The sequence below is a fragment of the Colius striatus genome, chromosome 3, assembly GCF_028858725.1.
Source record: "Colius striatus isolate bColStr4 chromosome 3, bColStr4.1.hap1, whole genome shotgun sequence".
Taxonomy (NCBI): Eukaryota; Metazoa; Chordata; class Aves; order Coliiformes; family Coliidae; genus Colius; species Colius striatus.
Window position 1 is genome coordinate 32,255,472 of NC_084761.1, and position 23,278 is coordinate 32,278,749.

The following is a 23,278-nucleotide window of genomic DNA, read 5'->3' on the forward strand; positions in this document are numbered from 1 at the left end:
GTCTCCCACCACGGCACAGATGGCTGGGGTGTGGGAAAGACTAGACAAACATCCCAGTTCTGGGAATCATAACATGACAAAGTGATGGTTTTCTGCTAAAAGTGGGGGGAAGTCATGGCTTGCTGCTGTGAGCTCAAAGTATGTTGATGGTCAATTTAAATTACATAAAACAGAGAAGCAAGGACGTGCCCATTTTGGTAGCTCCTGATAATTCAAATAACTTAGGCAATGCTGAATAGACTCATACTAGGGCCAGCAGGCAGAAATTTTCCTTCTCATGCCTCTGAAGACATGATTTGGTAAAAAATACTGAGTGTTTGTAATGGTGTTCAGGCCAGGTCTATATAATGAACATGCTTATGGTCTTTCTAAAAGTGTACTGAGGTTAATAACTTGGCCACAAAATAATTCTGTCTTGGATCAGGTTCCTAGTAACCTATTGCTATCAAAAAAGTGGACACAAGTGCGGAAGTTTGTGATTAAGAGACAAACTTGGTGCCTGCTGGTGGCAAAGGTTGAAATAGCATTTGAAACAATAAAATGCAACAAGTCCAAAGGTGCCAGATATGGGTCCAATAACAGATGCTGAGATGAAAAGGACAGATTGTGTTGGTGAACTGGAGCTGTGGGAAGGACAACTCTCTGGCACTTGCCTCCAGGGAAAAAGTACAACAGGGCCAGATTTAACAACCACAAAATCACTGGGAATTCTTCCACTAACTTTCCTTCTGCGGACTGAAAGAGAAAATCCACCTAACCCCCCGTCCATGATGCTTTCAAACAGCCACAGGCAGCAGGAAATGCTTCTGCCAGAATTGTAACCGAGACAAAGGTCCAAACTACACAACAGGCTTTTCATGCACATCAGAGGAGAGCCAAAGGTCGCTGTGTTCAAACAGGTCTTTGCCCCTGAAATTATTCACTTCCAAGCTTACCTGTTGTAGTGCACTGGCGTATTTATAGATAGCTTCCCATACCTCATCTCTTCTTTTCTATTCCTTTCCACAGAAAGATACAAACTGCTGTTGCACAGGGATGATTTCACATACCGAAAAATGCAAGTGTGAGGCTGCAAAGCATAACTCAGCAGCACAAAGGGTGGTGTGCAAGGGCAAAAGCATGAACCTAAGGTTTTAGGAACTGCACCAGCTAACAGAAAGCAGAAGTAGGCCTAGTAGAGCCAGGACAGAATGTCTATGATTGAAAAGTGTTAAAGACTGACTCATCTATCATTAAAAACAACACACATCTATAACAGCCAACACATACTGTCAATGTCAGTACTTAGTTTAACCTCAGAGAGAACCATGCCGTACTGTTTCTTGCCTGCTGATGGAGGAGTCAGTATCAGGCTGCACATTCAGCGTGGGCTGGGAGTCTACGCAAATATTTGTCTGTCGGTCATGATCAGAAATGACAACGGTCCCTGCTGCAGCTTCAAAGTCAGTCAGTACTTAGGGGTCCTTGCTGAAAGCATCTTTTCTCAGCAAGCCCTCTGCCAGTACACGCTGAGGAATAACTGGCAAGCTGCTCTGATCTGGGCCAATCTCTTCCTTCGTAGCCCATTATCTGCATTTAGAATGGTAAAGGACTGACATTAAGGAGAAAAGGGGAGCCTCACCTTAAAGGTTGTATGTGGAGCCAAGCCCCGTTGACATCGCAAACATCAGGCTCTGCAGACAGAGGCCCAATGGCTGATGCCCCCTGACCCTCCAGTAGGCTGGAAACACAGAGAAACCAATGTGAGCCTTCAGGTCTACATGGCATGTTTACCTTGGACAGATCATGTAAATTCAACATGTCTACATGCACTTTCCAAAAGGCTTCTTACAGCTCAGTTCTCACATAGTAGTAGTAGTAGTAGTAGTAGGTGACAGGAATCTCCTCTAAGCATGAATCTTCGTGCTTCCCCAGTTTCTCCATTTCTTCTTTTCTACATCCAACCACACATCTCCCTTCTTCCACCTTACTTTGCTTTCCCAGATCTCATCCACATGACTCCTATATCCTTGGCTCTCCATCTTGTCTTCTTCCCTGAAAGCACTTCCCTACTCCCTACACGGAATAAAAGCACAAGTTTGGAGCTGCCACTTTTAACAGGTCCAGTTGGGGACAAACTTCTCCCATAACAACCGTCTCAGCGTAGACCTCACCTCACAGCACAGGCACTTTGGGAAGCTCATCTCACTTGAGAGGGGCACCATGACCAAGGGCAAGGCAGACACCTGACGAAGCACTCCCAGTCCTGCAGCTCATTGTGGCAACCCGTGGCTCTGCTGTTCCAGGCAGAGCTGCTCAGGTGGGTCTGGTGGGTCTAACTGGGATGTTTACCAGGGATAAACTGGGGGTTAACCAGCTGCTGAACAAGCCTGGGGCGAGAGGGGCAGCCTGGTATGGGCCATGCCGTGCCTGTAAAATGCCCTGACCCCAGCTGAAACTCCACAGATGTTACGAAGCCCCCCAGAAGCCAGCTTCCCCAGCGAGGCGCAGGAGAGGGGTAAGAGATGACCCTATAAACCAGCCTTGTATATGACTCAGATAAGCATCTTTTATTTGGGGTGGGATTTTTCTTGTTTGTTTTTGTTTTGTTTTGTTTTTTTCTTTAAAAGTGGTATGTTAACATCAGGTCTTTTTCTACATTTTCAGAGCTCTGTACAGGTCTTAAAAGGAAATAAGCAATGCTTAATGTACAAAGTAAAACCAGAAAACTAGAAAAATCTGAATAAAATGGAGCAAGTTGCTGTCAGGGATACAGTACAAATTAGTAATTAGACATCATCTGAAGTGCAATACCACTGCAGCAAGGATGAGTTAAGGAATGAAATAAAAATACTCTATTTTAAACAAACAGTATATATATATATTTATATGTATATATTTTACAGATAGTAGACCCAGTGATATCTGTAGAATTGTAAAAACATATTTACAAATAACATTTTTTTTTAACATTACATATACATCAGCACCATAGTAAGAAAGAAAAAATACCAATCCCAGATCTAATAAAATCTACCTCTTTAGTACTTGGTCCCAGTACGGAGTATTTGGAGGAAGCTTTACAAAGACGACAGAGTTGGCCTCCATCATCATTTATTCCCCGCAGCCTCTGTCTCCCTGATGAACATGGATTTGCAGTTGGCTGCTGTGTGGTGGCTATGTGTTTCTAACCCCTCTGTGTTGGCAGGAGAACCCAGTCCGTCACACCGAAGAAAGGGACATGGTGCCGTCCCTCCATGCAACAGCCTCACTGCGCCCTCATGCCTTCAGAGTACCACTTCTTTCACTCTTTGCCTATCCCTTCCCTTCAGATTGGTCTCCCCAAGAACCGCTTACCTGCCAGACAGACTGAAAACTTTGCCTGGTGCTCTCTTTCACTGAATTATGGCCCATCCTGGCTCCTGCTGAAGCAGCGCACAGGCCAACTCGTATCATCTTCAGCAGGAACCGAATAGGTCCTAGTGTTGCATTTTAAAAAAGGGTTAGCTAAAAGAGATGGAACTAAAGCATTTAAAAAAAATAGCAGTCAGGGCAATGCTGGATTGATAGCTCTCCTTGACCAGCAAGTCCATGTTAAAAACACAGCTTGTCCTGCCTGTATTATAGTATTTAAAACCGCTACTTCCCCTTGTCTACGTAAGCCTTGCAAGGGGTCGCTGCACAAAAGGGAATCGTAACAAGGTGCTGAGATGGTTCCAGGCCCATTTTACTCCTACTCCTTCATGTGATGCCTATCTGTGCTGCACAAGGAAAGGCAGGGTTTGAAAATGCCAGGTGCCAAGGCTCCTAGCTCCTGTGTGTTTCAGCGGCTGAGCACCTCGTGGCACTGGGCTCAGGGAGAGCGGCACACGAGGAGGTGATGGGTAGCTGGAGGGATGGTACTTGGAGCTGAACACTAGAGATGCTTTCCCTGCAGAGCACACCTTATGGATCCCAAACTTTTTGGACCGCAGGTAACGTTAACATTTTATGTGCATCACTACATAACCTGATAAGCAGCTCTCAGCTGAAAACACTGCAAAAGGTGACAGTTTTCAGAGGACAGCTTGCCTTGGCCTCAGGCTGCAGCTTGGGAACTGCTGCTATAGACATTCAGAATGGCTGGTGGCTTGATATGGCACAAGACACGTCATGACTTCATTGTAGTGTTGCTCAGCACTGCTTCACACAGCAGAGACAGTCATACCTCGCTGTCACCTGAAAGATTCTTTGGGCTGACACCGTGTTTGTAATAACTACATCAAGCATTTAACCCTTTCATGAATGATCTTTACATTAGTTCTTCATTGATTCCTGTTCTTCAAATATTGCAGTAACTCTTATTCCAGCAAACTAGAGAGATTAGACCAAACATCTGTTTAAAACTGAAGATCACATAACATCACATTGGGAGCCCAGGCACCCCAGGGCAACACCACCTGCCAAACTTGCGCTTTTCAAGAGCAGAGGAGAAACTCACCCTCTGTGCCAAACCCTCCCTGTACATTTCCTCATGCCTGCGTTCTCCTCCCCTGCCTGTCCCTTTGTGGCACTTGTTGCTCACCTGAACAAACGTGCAGCGAGCTCGTCTTGCCTTATGCTGAAGGAGAGGAGAAGAAGGAAGTGAGCCGGAAACATACTGGGGAGGAAGAGGACTTAGGGACTCACTTAGGACCTACACTAATGTCTCTTGGCAGCTCTTAGCCCTTCAACTCCATTTGTAGCTGCTGTTCTTGCACCCCCAGGCAGCCGGCAATTGTCAAAGTGCTCTGACAGGGAAGCACTATTGCAAATGTCAAGGGGACTAAATAGCTCATTAAGTTAACCCACTCACCTAAGCCATCTCCAGAAGCAGCTCTGTAATCAAACTGTCCTCACCACACTGCCAAATTTACGCTCTCCTACACTTTTATTGGATATTTATCACTCTACAGTGAAAATGGCAACCTCCCTGTGCCTGTTTAGGTTTGTCACGTGTGTACTGTGTGTTACAATCCAGAGTCAGCCCTGCGTGCCTGCCCACGGCTCACCACGACCTGCTTGCCCCCAGGGTTAAGCCTATTTCTGACCAGGGCCTGTGCAATTGCCCATGGACATCTTTAGCCTTTGCTCACAGCTGTTTGCATCTGCTTCCCTGAAAGCTGCAATGTGTTTGCAGTTGTGTGAGGTGGGAGGTACCAGTACCACTCCTACTGCTGTGCAACGAAGCCTCATGTCAGCGGGGAAAGACCAAATTCTCCCAACCAGAGGCATCAGCTGACTTTTCCAGTTTCCCCATCCTGCCCCCCTGCCAACAGAAAGTGGGTGCTGCCACACAACAGCGATTGCTTGGTGTAAGTCTTGGGATGGCGAGATTCTTGGGATTCGACCCTTGAATCTTCCAAAGTCAGCTATGGATAAGCTCAGTTTGCACGATCAAAAACAAACAAAACCAAAAAAATCCCAAATCAAACCAATTCAAACAGAAAAACCAACAATCCAAGGATGGGGAGAACATCCAACTTTCTCCTTTTTTTCTTTCCCAAATGTAAAAACCAAAGCTCCAGACTATACAAATCCATTCACTGGGGGGTTCCAAACAACTCATCAAGTTCTTGTATCCACTCATCCCCTGGTCCGCTCTTAATAATTGAGTCCACAAGGTCTGTGCCCTCTGCTAAACTGGAGAATGACCCCCCAGCTCCTTCATTACTGTAGTTGTAAGTTATGTCCTGAGTGGGATTCCTCTCGTAGGCCTGGCCTTGGCTGCTTTGAGCAAAGCTACCACCTGGCATCTGCTGTGTCGGAGGCTGGCTGAAGCCAGGCATTGTTGGGACCCCTTGGCTTATTGCAGGCATTACCATGGGCCTGGCCTGGCTGGCTCCCTGTTGCCCAGGTAGTGGTTGCAGCAACTGTCTCCCCATTGCTGGGTTCAGGGCTCTTACTGTTCCACTCGTGTCCACAACTGTCTGATTAAGCCCCTGTGGGAAATGCTGCTTGGTCAGCCGTGGCTGCCCAGGCTGCATCGGGTACGTTGTGCCATTATTGAAGGGCGCCATTTCACTGCTAGTCCTTCCAGGTATACCTTGTAAGCCTCGCTGCTGCCAGTTCTGTGTTCCTTGAGGGACGGTCCCCATCAGGTTTTGAAGTCGCGGTGCTTGTGGCCTGGGTAAGACCTGGCCCACAGCTCCTTTCATCTGTTGCTGATGTTGGGGAAGAGCAGAGTTTACCAGCATGTTCTGACCAAAACTGCTGACCATTCCCACCGCTTGTCCAGAGGCGGGCTGCCTCGTCCCCTGGCCTGCGTTATGTGCCATGTTCATGCCACTTTGGTTTGGGTGCTGCAACATTTGGCTCATCCCCGTGCTCATACTGTACATTCCCGGCTGGCTGGAAGAGGCGTTGCTGTAAGGAGCCATGCCCAGGTCTGACTGGCCTGCGGTCGTGGGCAGCGTGCTCGGGTTCTGGGAGGGACCCATTGCCATCATGCTTGCGTTCTGGGCCATCATTCGGGACGTCCTCATGCTCTGGAGTGCTGCTTGGTTTCTCACAGCTGCTATATCCTGGGGAGAACCTACACCAAAAAGGGAGGAAGGTAAGAAAAAACCCACAACCTCGCAAATCTCAATTAACACACCTTTGCCTACAGAGAGAATCCGTACGAGCCTTCTGTATCACAGCAGGCTTTCAGATTGCTGTCCTTTCTGAGAAAAATGAATTGCTGTTTCACGTGAAAGTCAGCAGAGAGCTAGAAGCTTATCCGTCCTTGGGAGACATGCTTGCTGCTTAAGGTTAGCTGCACTTCAGAAATTCTGTGTTCTCCACCTTGCTCTGGCTGCAGCCTCTGTCCTGACTTGCAAAATCGTGTTTTGTATTCAATTTGTGAAGCAGGACACTGTTCAGCAGAGAATACCACTGATAGAGACGAGCAGCCTCATTTCCCTTAAGGCCTAAAATGAGGCTGGCAAGGTTAAAAGGCCAATGATTTACTCACTAAGTAATTCTCAATTATGACAGTTTTAGGATGTGTACCCAAAGGGATTCGTGGCTTCAGATTCTTGAAGAATCGAGGCAACACGATGGCATGTGTGAGGCATGATTACAGCCGCAGTGGCCTCCCTGATAATAACCTACTCAGGTGACCAAGCCACGCAGCCATGGGAGCTGCAGGGCTAAATAAAGTAGGCCTGCCTTTCTCTTCTTTTGCTGGGCCAGAAATTAAATTTTTAAGCAGTGACTGTGGAGTCAAAATCCCCTTCCAAAAGTAAACGTGGGTCTTTCTTTTTGTCCCTATTTTTCCCCCGTGATCAGTGACAATGGGCAGCATCCTCCATGAAAAATATTAGTCCCTAAGACTTCCACGTTACACTTGCACTGTGATTCAGCAGTGCTTCTCTTCCTCAGATAAGCCTAATTCAGCTTCCACCAAGCAAATGAGTAAGCTACCAGTGGCCTTCTTCATGGCAGCAAAGCAGCTGAACTTTGTTTTACCATTTGAAGCTTTGTTTTAAATATCTCCATTGTCTTTGAGAAGTAAAGCCTTGAAAATGGAAACGTCAGGCTGAGAAGGTCAATCAATTTTTTAATAGCTCAGGAGGCATAAATGAATGGATTTTCTATATCACTGTTACTGATTAAGTCTACGGAAAGAAGAAAAATTGTTTTTTGTGGACATTTAAAGCAGGGAGAGTGTATTAGTGAATCGATACTATAAGCACATTTTACTCCACCTTAGGCCAGTGATGGGAAACCAGAAAATCCTAACCTTGTTAAATTCCACACCGTGGCAGATAACTGAACCCTGCTTGTGCCTTCCTTTCAGGGGTGGGGGCAGCTATTGATTTCTGGGAAGCCGTTATGCTTCTCTATTCACTATCTTTATTTAAAAACAATTACCGGAGCTCTGATTATGCCATAGGTTCATTGTGGTTTTGAGTCACTACGGTACCACACTAAATACAGTACTCCGCAGGTGAAACTGAGAGCGTGAGGCACGCCATTACTCCTGCCTCAAACGTTATTCAAGGCGAGGTGTAAATACAAAATGGTTGCTTTAAGAGTTGTGAACTGAACAACAAGATCTGAATGTTCTTGAATCTGTCCCCATCTCCTGTCCCTCAGTGGCAGACAAACACAGCTGAACACTCATGGAGAATGCAGAATACTGGGCCCTGTTATTGATGTTGGCTCGGTTTCCATGAGAAAAGAGTATGAATAAAGGATGTGTCATTCCTATACAGATTTGCACGTAAGGCAGAGGATGGCTGCACTTCCTTTTTGCTGCCGCAGGATAAACTTCTGGAGAACACTTTTAGCTCCAATGTATAAGTGAAACATTTTGTAGCATGAAGAGAGACCATCTGGATCTTGCTTCAACAGGGCAAATGCAGTGGTAGCTTATGCTTTATCCATGCCATCAGACCTTTTTCTTAAAGATTGGCACAGAGGTTCCCTTGATTCTTAACTTAGATAGTTTCCTCCTTCCATGATTAGAAGCAGTCTCTTTTTACAATGACTCCAGCAAGTACATGAGACACAGAAAATGTTAGAAACTTACTTAATGCATCTTTAGCTATTTTTAACTGAAAATGGCAGTTGAAAACCTCTAAAGCAGTCACTACCAGCAAGTGCTTGACACGCTACATTGGTTAACTCCTGTGCTCAGCGTAAGAGACAGGAGATCAGACAAGGAGTAGTTAAAAGAGATGCAACAGATTTTAAGACTTTGGGCCACCTTCTGGTCTCGTTTACACATACCCTACCACACTAGATTACATTCTTATGTCTAAATGGGAAAAATGGTGAAATATTTGTATTTAAATTAACTCATTTATGAAAATTAATTCCATGCTGTGTCAGATTAGCCTAAACTCTCTTCTCTGTTTCTTTTAAATAATACATACGAAGGCAAGGTTTCAAAGAAGGATTAATGCAGAAAGATTTTACATGTGCATCTCACCATTTGGCAGTGCACACATATTCATTTTGACTTTGCAAATGAATTATTGGGGGGGAAAAAAATCATACAGAATTTACTCTGCCAAAGATGAAAATGAGAAAGCAATTAGAAAGAGCCACCTTGATAGATACCAGCAGAAGATCTGGCTGTGTGTTCTCTTCCTGGGTAGAAGAACTGCAATATGCTTGCCTCCTTTGTTTTCTGTTGCAGCTCCATGAGACTATTGTGAATATACAGTGTAAGTGCACCTTCATTTCACATCTATTTAGAATCCCTGGTTAGTGAAGATGTTCAGCAGATGCTTTGCCCCTGAAGAGCTCAGAATTAACTTCTTTTCCTAAGCCAAAATGACTGTGCTCACACCCTTCGGTTACCGGCGAGCACATCGAAAGAACATTTGCTTTTTTTTGAGAGTATTAAAAATATCTCCATTTACATTTCAGATATTTCACTGTTTCCCACACCTGACATTTGTCAGTCACTCCTCCAGATATGGTGACCTCTCTGAAACTAGATGAGGTGGGGAAAGAAGAGGGGTAAAACCAAGCTACAGTGAGAGGTACTAGCTGGAAAAAAAAAAGGTATGGCAAGAGTGGAGGCAAACAAGATAAACCCACAGAATCCAGCTGTCAAAGAGGTAAAACAAATGTCAAATAAAAAATACAGCTTTTGCTGGGGAGAGTAGAAAGGAAATGAGAAACTTAACTAAATACACAAACCTAGGCATTCCCCTTTGGTAAAATATGCGGGATGTGCAAGTGTGCAACAGTCTGTCTTCCTCTTCTGGCACACTGCTTAAACCCTGGTCTTTACAAAATGCCTGAACTTTCACGTGTCTGCTACAAGAGCATACGTTGACTCCACCATAGGAAAGAGAATTGACTTTTACCTTGGAACTGATTGACCTGTTGCACCGGGTATGGGCTCCGCTGCTGCTGCAGGTGCTGCCGAGGCAAATGCGACTGCTGCTGCAACTGTTGAAAATGAACGAGGGAAAGAAAGTAGACGAGAAAAAGATTATTAATTAGTGAGCTGAGAAAGGGGCTGGTGGCAAAAGTACTGCAGCAGAATTGCAGTATTTCTTATCTAGCAAGCTGTTCTGGAGAGACAAGCGGAGTCATTTGAAGAGTCCTCCTGAGAGCACTTGGGCTACTCAGCACACAGACTCCTTTTGCTTTGAAAAGGAACAAGCACTAAGGGTAACACCGTGTCTCCTTGCTTACAACCACTTCATCTTGACCTCTGCAAGTGTCAACTTAACTGTCTTCAGGTTGAAAGGAGAAGGAAGGATATGAAATAACTTTGCTCACCTAGGTCTCAGGGAAACTAGCCACACACCCTTTCCTTTCCCCAGCTCTACCAAGGTCTAGAGTTCCTTGTACAACACTTTCCTCCACCTCTGCACTTGAAACAGTTGCAAGGAGTACTGTATCCTGACCTGAGCACTGCGGCCTAGGACCATTCCTGACCCAAACCAGAAATGGCTACTAAGGCACATTTCTTCTTGTGCTTCAATAACTGATATCTGGGGAGCAGGTGATTGCAAAATGACTCCCTCCCTTGATCCAGCCTGCACTGCTCCTCTGTGGTTATTTTCTGTGAACATTTACGCATCTAAAACAGAATCAAGGCTGATTATAAAAACAGAGAGTATGTTTACCAGAGCTTTCAAAGATATACTCAGCTAAGCACTTAGGAAAAGGACATGTCTTGTTGCTCCATGTGCAGCTGTACAAATATTGCATCCAAAAAGACCAGGATGTGTAATGAAGGTAAGAGAATAGCAGAGGGGTAAGAAGCAAGTACTAAAGCCCACGTTCATAAATGTGTGATACAAGCTATCAAAAAGATAGAGGGAACCTTGTTAAGCACAATATGTCCAAAAGCTCAGAGCCTGAGGACTGTGACTTCATCATTTTTTATCTACTCCAGCACGCTTGGCAGCCTCAGTGGGTTTTTGACACTGTTAGGCTGTCACTGACTGACTCCTAGGTTTATGCCCTTGAATTAGCCTAATGAGGGAATGTTACTGTATCCTCACTTTTGCGCGCTTGTGCACTGCCGAACCAATTCATGCATCTTTACCCTGAATATTTCTAGCAGCATCCTTCCTGTTCATTTTCCTGTTTCTCAGGAGGCCCATGAGAAGAGAGAGAGAGACTATCAATTTTTTCTGTGGTTATACATGCACAAGTTCTAACACAAATTAAAGCAGATGCCAGGTCTTAAACTGTATTTCCCCAGCAAGAGAGATAAAGATGAGCTTAAAGCAACTACTGACCTATGAGAACATTGTCTAGGTAATGTTAGAGGACTGCAAATTTAAACTTGGGTATGTGCTTATAGAAACTGAAGAATGTGACCTTCCACTAACTTTTACTCAGGTTGCTTTTAAATTACAGCCCAATTCAACATGCGTAAGATGTTACTATTCAGACCAGACAATAGAATCTCCTTTAGCAGGGTTTTGGACTAGATATCTCTAGAGGTCCCTTCCAACCCTGACCATTCTTGATTCTGTGACTCCAGAGCCCAGGTGACAGGCTCCAATGCAGCAGTTCCACACTGCCGCTACGAGAGGTGCTTTTACTGTTCTCCCACCTCAGCCCCTGGTTTCCCTTGTGATGTTTCCCCTCCCTTAGTCTAACATAATCGCTTGTACTAGAATGTGACAAACCAGATTAAGGAATTGATCTGGGTAAATGCTTTTTTCTTTCCTAAGTTACTTTAAGCCATACCAGTTCTCTGTCTCAGATTGCTGCATGGCTGTACACAACTTTTGCAAGTACGAGACTGTAAGCAAGAGGGAGAGGAGAGTACCAGCAACTGTAACTGCAGCAGAGTCTGCTTCTGCCTGTGTAAATATACCAAGAGACACCAGGTTAAGAGCTAGCTCTTCCGGTATCTAAAATCCCACACGACTGTCAAGTGCACCACTGGAACACACGTAACATTTGCCAAGCTAATGTTAGGACTGAGACAAATGCTTATTATTTGACAACCGTTACTGAAATACCATGACAGCAGCCACAAAGAATTACCAAATATAGAAGGAAAATCTGGTGTTGCACTGCCTGTAGTGCTCATGCTCTTGTACCAGCATGTGCTGCAGTGCCTGACACAAAAAGACACAGTACCTGCTCTGCTAGGAGCTGCTGCTGCTGCTGCTGCTGCCTTTGCTCTCTTAGAAACTGTTGTTTCTGCTGCTCTATCACATGTAGCTGGGCTCTCTGCTCGATCAGCATCTGCTTCATGATGGCTGCTTGAGGTTGGTTTCCCAGGAAGGGACCCCCAGAGCTTGTGCCTGTGACCACGCTGCTGGAGCCTGGTGGGACAGAAGGCTGCAAAGGTCCCGTGGTCCGAGATAATCCCACTTGATGCTGCTCCTGTACAAAGAGAGAAGGTCTTGTTACTCTGGATGCTCCATGGGTAAAGGAAATTATGCCTCATTAACAAGAAGTACTGAGTCTTTAAGTGAAGACTGAAGCTTGAAGAAGAGTCCTTAGAAAGATGTTTATCGCCAAGGGCTGTTCCTTGCAAGGGAACAGGTGGCAGGTTCCTCTTCTCTCCTAGAGTTTAAAGCCCTCTCAGATAAAGCAAGAGAACTTTACAATTCATTAAAAACAAAATAATAAAGTTGTATCCTAGATTTACTTTCATTCGGGATACACAACTTCAGAGTCAGGTTTTTTTAAGCTTTTTCTCCCTTATCACAGAGAGCAGAAACACATTTTCTCTCCTCTCTTTCTCCATAACATCAGTTTCACAGAGCCCTCTGGGTTGAGGAGCGAGGTTTTAGGTGTACACGAGCGGTGGGAGCCAGCAGCACACATTGCCCCACTATTACATCAGAATCTCGAGATTTAACCTCATGATGTGTTTATTTAAGACCTCCGTCTCGCTGCAAGGGACCAAAAGCGTGCAGCCTAAAGGACGCAGGGTGCACGGAGCCGCAGGCACCTTTTCCCAGAACCTCCCCTCGGTCTCTTTACGTTTCTAACCCAACTTGCTGCCTTTCAGCGCTGGGAAAACGAGGCAACAGAAAGCTGGCGGTAAACCTTAACACCTCCCTCCGCCGGGGGCTGTGGGGGCCGTAGATCCCTCCCATATCGCCGTGCCGGCCCTCGGCTCCGCACCGCCGCCGCGCTCGGGAGGCTGCGGGCACCGGCGCCGCCGCCCGCCGGCAGGTGTCGCTGCCCGCCCGCGGCCCGCCCCGCCCCGCCGAGGGCCCGTCACGGCGCGGGAATGGGCGGCGGAGCGGGGCTGGCCTCAGCCCGCTGCGGGCGAGGAGCCGGGGAGGGTTCGCGGGGGCTGCCGCGGCACCCCGAGCTCGCGCCTTCCGCTGCCGCTCGCCGAGCTGCCGCGGAGCGGGCATCCCGCTGCCCCTGCCGGCGCGCCGTGGCCGCGGTATGACGCGAGGCGCTCCCGCTGCCGGCGAACGCCCCGAGCCTCCTGCCGGCACCACGGAGGTAGCCTTGCCCCAGAGCAGAAGGCCAGCTCGGCAGGGTTTTAAACCCCAACAGTCTGGGAGTTTTCTCGCAAAGCGGCAGGTGTAGGACTGTTTCCCCAGCCCTAATGCCGCCTACCCCTTGGTGTAAAATTGCATAAGGAATTTTCCCTTCTCTCCCCGCCACATGACGGTAGCTGCGCGCCCCGCCGTCCGCACGCGTTGCCCCGGGGGAAGCGGCGCTGCAGGGACGCCCTGGGCCTGGCTCGGCCACGGTGGTTCCCCGCAGCCCCAGCGCCAGGCAGCCTCTGCCCGCGCCCCCCTCCCCCGAGCACACGGGCGGCCTGCGGAGGGGACAGGAGGAACTCTGCGGTTAGCTCAGGCTGCCTTCCCGTAAGACAAATAACTGCTGCTCAGCAGGGCACGATCGCCTTTTATCAAATACTGGGAAAGCACATACCGGGCTCATGGTGATGCCAGCGCTCTTCACCTCCACCGGGCTAAAAAAGCCAGGGAAAGCACTGCAGAGTGCTGCTTACTTGGCAGGACGGCTTAACCTTTGCTTGTTAGAACCTCTCTTAATTGTTTTACTGAGACGGGTACTCACTCAAAAAATTTAACTTGATGGAAACGATCTAGATAACTTCAGGTTCCTTTGTGCAAAGCATGCCAGGACGAGGTTTAGATTCATTTGCTTCATTGATGTTTTGAGTCCAGTCAATTACTAGGTGACTGGGAATGCATAGAAATCTTTTGACACCCACCCCAACCCAGTCAATGAAAGGGTTAAAATCAAGGCTTGAGTATAGCTTGGGAAATTAGGATCAGCATTTCTGCATGAAGGTCAGGTTTTCAAGGACCTTTCTGAGGAAATAACAGGAAAATACAATTTGTCTACATCTCTGCTTTGCACAGATATTCCCTGAAGGGCACTCTGCTGAAAGGCAGCTCTCCCATAGTTAGGCTCTTTCTCTTTTTAACATCCACCTGGTTTGAAAAGATCTCTCCCCATTCCTCTTTCCCTCTCTCCCAGGGTCTGGTCTCATGCTTTACTTAGAACCTGGTCAAGCCTGGTCTCCACAGCACCGTAAGGGTAAGAGTCAAGGGCAGGGATATGCACCCACCAACCTCCTCTCAACTGCACTTGTGCCTGGCCCGTTTGACCACCCCTGTCGTTGAGCTTTGGGGGACACACAGACATCTTCTGTCTCCAGCACAGTTAACGGTAAAGGCTTTTTCCTATCACCCCCTATCCTCGGACTTCTGATGAACTCATCAAGCTACAGATTGCATAACTGATGCTCAGGACTATCTTGTGTTATACTGGGAGACAGGCCAACTGCTTCCATTTATAGACAAAAGCAATGCCACGCTGCCAAAAAATGGAGCCTTTGCTACAGTCACTACAAGGAAAAAGAAAAGGAAGGAGGGGAAATACCCTGGGGAGGCAAAGGGCATGCTGTGAAGGGACAACACACAGGAGCTTCCTCTGCTGAGCCTCAGTGCATGGCTGCCTTTGGGGCTGACAGCCCATGTCCTCACCGAATTGCCTTCAAAGTAATCTTAGTGCAGAACTACTCTCCTGGCTCTTAGGCACACATGGCTGTGGCTGAGGGACACCTTCCCCCTATGGTAACCCCGCAATAGGCACTTCACTCTGTAGCACACTGTAAGTTAATTCCAGAGCTCACAAAGGAAGAAAGCTTTGAAAGGAGCCCTGCCAGCTGACATGAGCCCCGTGCAACCTGGAGGAAACACAAAGATTGGCACAAAGGTGTTACTTCCAGTGTTGGACATTTAGTCATTTGAAAGTACAAGAGTTTACCCACTCCTAGAGAAAACTTCCTGTTTTCAGTTTTAATAACAGGTTTAAAGCCAAGCTTTTTTCATCAAGCCAGAACACCACCCTCTTGCCTGGAATATTTCTTCTCCTTTCCATTTTTTTTGGCAAAAGCTCTTCCCAACTGATGATGAAAGGACCTGCTGACATCATCTGGAACAGCCCTGGGCTGTGCATCCCAAAAATGGGAGCACAGCCCAGGCAAAAGGTCTCTGCCGAAAGGAAAATGCTCCCCACCACCTGGGAGCAGAGCTCTTTACTAAGAGCAGATCTGTAGCTCAGCACTGCTGCTGTTAACCTCTGAGGATGGATTGTAAGGCCCTGCCCAGCCCTGTCAGCAGCTTGTGGGTTGCCTCAGCTATCCAGCCATGGCTGTGCACAGCCACCCTTCTTCCGCTGTTCCCTCTGGGGCTCCAGCACAGAGATGAAACCTGGAAGTGGGGTGAGGGGTACATGTGTGTGGCTGGGAATGGATGATGAGAGAAGCAATTCTGGGCTTTGCGCGGCTGCCGCTCAACAGCCCTGCTTGCTCCAGGCCACACAAGCCAAACACTGAGTCAATCAAGGCAGGCTAACTGCAGCACTTGCAGAATTACAGAGCTTGAAACACAAGCTAATCCAAGCGTCACTGACAATGTGCTCTGTTCCTGTGCTGCCTATCGGCTCCCTCATTCTCCTATCGCACCCTGAGCCCTCCTGCCCCTCTTCCTCCTCCTCATTCCCCGTCCTTCCTACATCCTCTACCCTACCTCTTCATTTTCCTTCCGCCGCCACCTGTGACTGCTGTCTCCTCACCCTCCAGACACCTCCATCAGCACCCTGGCTAACCAGCTGCATGTCAGCTCGGCACAGGCACTTGGTGGCCCATGCCCACAGCCTGATTCACTCTGTGACTCAGCTCCAGAGGGATCCCCAGGGGATCTGCAGCAGCAAAGGGAACAACCCAGCTCCTTCCCCAGGGTCCCACTCTCCTGTGACCATGGGCACGTGCATATGGGGCACGAAAAGACTGACAGAATGTCCTGGAATGGGAAACACGTGCTGTATTACCAGCCTGTCACGTCTGGGAAGATGGTATGGCATAACTTCTGATTTTTCACTCTGGCTATTTTCAAAAACACCCAAAGCCACCACGTTGCTACTCCCAGGCTGCAAACAGCTGTCTCCTGATAGCAGCAGCTCGTGCAGAGTTCCATTGGAATGGCAAAGCTGCTGCTCCACCACCAGACCCTCACCAAGGGGCCGGCAGCATGAGGATAGACCGGTCAGCACCGAGGCCTCTTCCCCCAACTCGGCTGTGGCACAGAGGAAGCTCCAACACAGTCACTGGCCCTGGCTAAACCTCCCAGGGACTCCTCCTCTCTCTGCATCCTCAGCCACCTTCTTTTAAAACAGTGCAGGGACAGAATCGAGTGCTTGGCCCCTGGGAGCAAACGCAGGGATTGAATAAGCCAAACTGCCATTTGCAGAGCCAAAAAAGAGACACCGCTTCCAAACAGCATAACAGTTCTGCAGAGGTTTTTATAGTTACAGAGCGCCAAGTAAGACCAACTTGTGCAGGGATCTGGCTGCTTAGTTAACACCTACATGAGTTACTCCCTGTTGATACTCTGATCACTAGTTAAGCGAGAGGGGCACAAATCCTATAGTCTCCCCATGTATTTCCAGGGATTTACTGGATTGAGAGGATCCTTCACAGGAGTTCGGGGGTGATATATGTGCATATATGTACACATAGTGCACATAGGTGACTTTAAAAAGAGAAAAAAGAGGAGGGGAAAAGGTATTTTATTCTTTGTCTCAAATCTTGCATGCCTCTTCCTTACCATGCAGTGATTTATTCCTTCTGTATGTCATTCAGTCTCCCAATTACATCTGAAAGCAATCATACCATTGTCTTTCAGAACAAGCAGAACCAGCATGAGCTGATGCCCTGAGAGCTGGGCAGCAGGGTGTGGGTAAGGCAGGCAGAGATCGGCCAGGCCTACATATTGTCCCTCCATGCACAGCCCCATGATCACAGCCCTTGGGCACGGTGAGCCAGCTCGGCTCCTGCTGAAGGCAGAAGGACCACAGGGAAAAGGGGTCTATTTCAGGCACCTGCTGGCAGAAATCCACAGATGATAGATATTCCACATCTGGGAAACAAAGTGTTTCCCCAAAAGCTGAGGGAAGCAAAGACTTGAAAGCAGGATCCTAATGTGAAAAACGGACAATCAGATGTGAGCTCACTGTGCCGTTCTGTGGTAACTGAACTAATGCCATCCTTGAGGATAAAACGAAAGAGCAAAACAGGAGCCAGGAGGTGGCTTATGCTGCATACTGCAATGGAAGAAAGATACCAGAAAAATGTGTACAATCAGTTGCCTACATTTTAAAGTCAGAGCAGAAAAAGAAGACACAAAACTGATTTGAGACAGAAAGTGTCTGCCAGAGCAAGAGCTCAGTTCATTTAGCTTACCACAAGCAAAACTGAGAGATGCTTTGGCTGTGGCATATAAAAATACCTTCATGAGGGAAGAAATCCTTTAAAGAGTTCTTTTATCCAGTGAAGAAGGCAAAACCAGATACAAGTCCTAGAAGCAGGAGACAGATCCAAATCAGAAGGAAGAATCAAATTTTTACACTAAGATTTCATTACCTATCAGAGACAGCAGATCTGATGTCTTCAAAGATGACAGCTTTTCTGGATAAACACAGGGCTGTGGTGGGATGGAATAGCATGAAGTATGCAAGATACAACAGCAGTGTCTACTCTCCCCTCCCTCAGCTCCAAGCTATAGCTCTCTGGCACCCATGGTGCACCCAGCCTCCTGCTCCAGCCTGAGGCAGGCTGGCAGGAGCTGCTCCACAACCAGGGAGAACCCACCTGCGTGTATGTATGTTTATATATTAAAAAGGGGGTTTCCAACCTCTTACTGGGATCAAAAATGTTATTCCATTTCCATATAATATGTCACAGTAAAACATCATCTCTACTCAAGTGTTTTCAGAGCAGCCTGAGAGCAAGTTCCTATATTCCTTCAGAAATATTTCTATTAAATTTCTTGTAATGCTGTTACTTATTGTGTCTGGCAGGGATCTTAATCCCTCTCTAAATCAGGCTGCCCAAAGCAAAGCCACCTTTTGCAGAATGGTGCCATCTGACAGACTAAGGGAATTACAAATCCATTCATTCCAGCCTTTTTTTTTCCTTGAAAGAGCCAGCACACAGGAAGAAAGGACGGAATATTCCGGTTTACAACTCCGACTCCGGCAGCAGGCTCTGCAGAGTGGATTGCTTCACCTTTTTCCTCTGTCATCAGTCTCAGGGAGGGGCTACAAACCTCTCTTCTTTCCCCAGGCCCCCGGTTGCCATGGTCTTTCATATAGTATCTGAGCGAACAAGATCCCTCTGACGTTTGACACTAGACCTCTGCATGCAGCCAATTTGTTTTCCTTTCACCTCCCTTCGCCTGCATCTCTCCTCACGGTGTTCTTCAATATGTTTTTTTCTCTACACGGAACAAACAGGATCTGTCAGACTATGTGTTTTTGTTTATTCATCAGAGGGACTAATGTCTTCATTTCTGGTGCCGAAGCAAATAACAAAGGTTCTAAAACAAGCAACTGTTTCCCTAACACCATTTAAGAGCTAAAGACCATCAGAAGTTGACCTCAAAGGCTGTGAGGCACAAGGGGCTGACGCTTTACAGGCTGGCCCCAGAAGCTCTGCCTCCCCACACATCCACCTCTGCTTCAGCACACTGGTTTGACTTCACAAATCCTGAGCAGTACTAGCGGGATCCAGAAATGCAGAGTTTCAACAGAATGCTATTGAACTTCAACCACTGTAATTAGAACAGGCTCGTTTCCTCTTTACAAATAACAACTCTGGTGTTTTCTCCCCTCTCCCAAGAAAGAAACCTTTGCAGGGCAAATCACTCCTGCTTTTCAGTTTTGTTTATCCTCAGTTTCACCAACTAGTTCCAACGTAATGATATAATGGTTGGGTTTGTGCACCGACGAAGAACTGTTCGTTTATCTCAAATAACTAGTTTCCTTGCAATTGCAATTTTTCATCAGTCTTATTAATTTTAGCAGGAAAAAAAAGAGGACCAGCCGAAATTAAAGTCAAAACAGCCTCTTTCCATACATCTCTTAAAAAAAGGGAGAGGCAAGAGTGCAAATATAAAAATATTTGTGAAGTGTAAAATGAGGAGGAGCTCTTCTTCTGAGCGAATCACTTACAAGTCCTGGCTCAAAGCAGAGCCTCTTGCAAGATTAGAATTAACCCCTAGTACCTGCTTGGTCACCTGTGGGACGTAAACCTCACGGACAAGACCCCATATCCCCCTGTGCATGGCAGGGGCTAGTGACTGTGCTACCAGGTGGCCTGCAGGAGCTGAGACTGGAGCAGACACAGAGGCCTAGCGATTCAGGCAAGTCTGTGAGGCAGCCGGGGTAGCTTCTGATGCTCCCACCCAGCCCCACCACCATCACCCACCAACGGTGATGAATCCTTGAGCTCTGCCATCTCACCTGCTCTTGAAGCATTTGCACCGGTGTTCATGGCCCAGTGAAATGGTATGTTACGTCATTTTCTTCCCAGAGTGAACTATTTGGGTTAAGCAAGGCTTTAATTTGACCCACAAAGAGAATGGCTGCAGACAAGTTTCTGTGAGGCAAGCCTGGGTGTGGTTTTACAGCGCATTAGTTACTCAGAGGTTACTCCCACGTCCAGCTCCCCTCCTGTAGGACTATGAAACAGCTTTCCTTTCCCTGAAGAGCAGCCACCTGGCATTTGTGTCTTGGGGCAAGAGGTCTGAGGGGACCTCTGATGTGCTACCAAGCCATCCCTGAACTGGGCTCTTGGCACTGTCTCTGCAGCTGTGCTCTCCAACGCCTGCCCACAGCCACAGCACTGGCTTCTGAGCTCCGGCCCCTGAATAGGGCTGGCAGCAGGGAGGGAAGGAGGGTGAGGATTTTAAGAAACACCAAAGTGCCCAACCTTATATTTTCTGCATAGTATGAAAGCTGTAATTACTCCCCTCAAAGACTGCTGCATGCAGCTGTGCCGTCAAGGCATTTCACAGTGCACCCTTGCCATTCTGAAAGCAAGCGGCAACCTTCCTGGAGCAAAAGGCGGGAGGGGAGAGTTGAAAAGCCAGCCCACACAATAGCTTCTCCACATCCTGTCCCCCTGCTGCCTTCTACCACAGGCAGAGCTGAGTGGGGACTTTCAAAAGTACAAATCAGGCCGTTACGGAGGAGCTGCAGCTTCCCTCTCAGTGCCAGCTTGGCCTCAACTCCCTCAAATTTCCTGGGGCTTTGGAAGCTGGTCTGGGAGCTGCGCGGAGCGAGAGCTGAGCTCATGGAGGTGGCTGGACCTTGAAACCAGCGCCTGATAGAAATTCTCCTGCTAAAGGTTTTAGCTTTAATCAATGTCCCCCTTCAAGTCCATCCTGGAGCAGGAGGGAGGAAAGCTAATGTGAAATGTAAGGATAATCACAGCTAGAGAACACGCACCAAGGGGGACAGAAGAAAAATGTAAGATGAAAGCAGGCAAATGGTTTAAACAAACAGTTGCACAGGGCCAATGAAAAAGGGGAACAGAGGGAAAATGACACAATAAAAATAAATGCTGTAAGAGAAAGAAAATCGTCTAGCACACACAAGGAAAAATGTGGGGCCTGGAAAAAGCAAAAGCATGAGGAAAAGATGCTCTAATGGAGCTCTTGAGCAGCAAATACTAACCCATTACCAGGCAGCCCCTTTTCTTCTAATGGCCTGAGCCTGTACCACATTATCACCTTGTACCCCATGGAGTTCGCTGGTTGTTGAGGTATTTCACGGAATCTGGCTCTAGCTCATGCCTGGCAGAAGCTGCCTGAAGTATCCTGCAGACAACTGCAGGTTGGTTTTTTGGTTTGGGTTTTTGTTTTCTACTCTAGGTGAAATTTTGTTAAATTTCCCCTTGGTTGTTCTGTTTGAGCACAAACAAAAGGTATTTTTCACACTTAAGGGTGTTTTTCAGATCCTTTGCTCTGTAGTATGATAAACGAAATCCCTTTCATATTTAGAAATTCAAACTTGGCACTTGTGATGCTCCTCAGCAAGCAGCATGTAATTTGCCAAGCCTGAAAGAATCCTGGCTGAGAAATAAACACAGTGGGCCATATGCTCTCCTTCCCATATGCAGAAGGCATCTTACCTCAAAAATTGGGAAGAGGCTGTGTCATTGCTTCTGCCAAGGCTACTTCCATCCCCCCCCCCCCCCCCCCCCCCCCCAGAAAAATGTAGGAGAAGGTTTGGGGCTCTCACAAAGTAGCCCTCTTTCTGCATGCCTCCAGGGACCTCCCCCTGCTCTGTCACTGACTGTTGCTGGCTTCTGAGCCAGCAGAAATGTGGTGAGGGGTGAGGGAGTGTGTATGCCACGTCCCTGATGCTCGCAGTAAAGCGGCATTATCTTCAGCGGTATTTCCTGGCACAACTCGCTTTGCAAGTGAACGATCTGCAGAGCACAACTGTTCCTTTAACACTACTCTTTTCTAGCTCCTTCACATCATGCCCTCATGGGAGGAAGATCACACACCAGAAGGACTCGGGTGAAGTGAGGACTTCTTTCTGCACCATGCCCATAGGAAACACAGAAGGAGAGTGTGTCACTTACATACACTACCTTTAGTTGTCTGGTGGGCTCTGGCAGATGAAGAGTGTGACTGATAAAAGCACCAAAGCAGAGGCATTGGTGCTTATGAAGAATGGTCGTCTGTACAAATTCATGCATAAGTTCCACATGCTTCCCCTATTTGACACTGACTTCAATGAGCTTGAATAACTCCTTCAGCTTTGGTTGCAGGTGCTTGTCTGTGCAGCCTCACTGAAGGTGGTATTTCAGTCTAAAATCCAGAGCCAAATGTTTCCAAAAGGTAGCCAGCAAGACCAAGGGAACTGGTCTTCCACTCCAGCTTCCCAGCAAAGCCACCTTATCTTTGCTACCATTTCAGACAACTAGCTGCTGATAAGCTGAAGTGGCTGGGATAGCACACCAGGTCTATGACTTAGGAGCTAGTTCTTTTAACATCCCTGAACACAGGCTACCCAAATCACCTACTTCTGGTACTTGAAATGTTTTTAATTTTTCTTCCACCTTGGACATGGTCTTCATGTTCCCATTAGCCACCTGGCCTTTGTTCTGATGTTCAATCTTCTTAGCACCAGTGAAAATCGAGGCAACCTATTCTGATTTGGGTTACGCCTGGGTTGTCTTTAACCTTGACATGCTCTTCACTGCACAGGGGTTCCTACTTTCTCCCTGTGATCTCCTTCACTCATATGGCTAAAGAAAACTCCACTGTTGAATTAATTTCTTTTGCAAGACTAACTCAGCTTGGCTTTTGGCAGTATTGACTTTATCCGTAGACTTCCAGGTCTCTTAAGGCATAATTTCCTTTGCTGATTATGCCTTTTTTCACACCATCTGAGGCTTTCTGGATATCCTTGGTACCTCTTCTGATACAATTACTTATCTCTTAAGCTTTAAACTTATGTTTTGGGATGTTTTTTTTTTTACTTGCTCCACACCATGATATTTTTTTTGCCACTTCCTATCCTGCCATCTTCTTAATGCACACACTCATGTTCACCAGCTTAATTAGTCCTCATGGCTGCAATCGCAGCTGCCTTTTTGCAGCCTCTGACTCACTCCTCAAGCCCTGCCTTCTCCTGCCTTCACTGGAGACAAGGTTTTGTACAAGATTGTGTTGATCTCTCCCATGAGAGACTCAAGAAAGCAAGGCATGATCTCTCTATCCCTCCAGCTGCTTTCCTTCCCATCTTGCTCAGCTCTCCCCTCCTGACCACAGAGGCAGTGGCCTCATCAGTGGTCCTCAGCCCTTCTGCTTGTTCTGATGACCTTACTGTGTCCTGTCTTTTTGTCTCCCTTGCCCTCATCTGCCTCCTTTATATCTCATTCTCCTCTCTCTCTGTCCCCTTGCAGCACAAGCACACTTTATCTTCATGCTTTAAAAAAAATAAATTAAAACCCAAACAACCCTTGAGTACAAGTGGCTCTCCAGCTCTCACCCTCTCT

At 47.2% G+C, this 23,278-nt stretch overlaps 1 protein-coding gene across 1 annotated transcript in view; it reads right to left on the bottom strand.

Moving 5' to 3' along the window:
• Positions 1-2,613: 2,613 nt before the first annotated feature.
• Positions 2,614-23,278, bottom strand: part of MAML3 (mastermind like transcriptional coactivator 3) — a 255,308-nt gene continuing 234,643 nt past the window's right edge. Inside the window, exons 3-5 of the mRNA XM_061994019.1 lie at positions 12,055-12,303; positions 9,807-9,891; positions 2,614-6,532 (exon numbers count right to left, since the gene is read on the bottom strand). Coding sequence (XP_061850003.1) covers positions 5,541-6,532; positions 9,807-9,891; positions 12,055-12,303 — 1,326 coding nt within the window. The 3' untranslated portion in view covers positions 2,614-5,540. The remainder of the gene's footprint in view (positions 6,533-9,806; positions 9,892-12,054; positions 12,304-23,278) is intronic.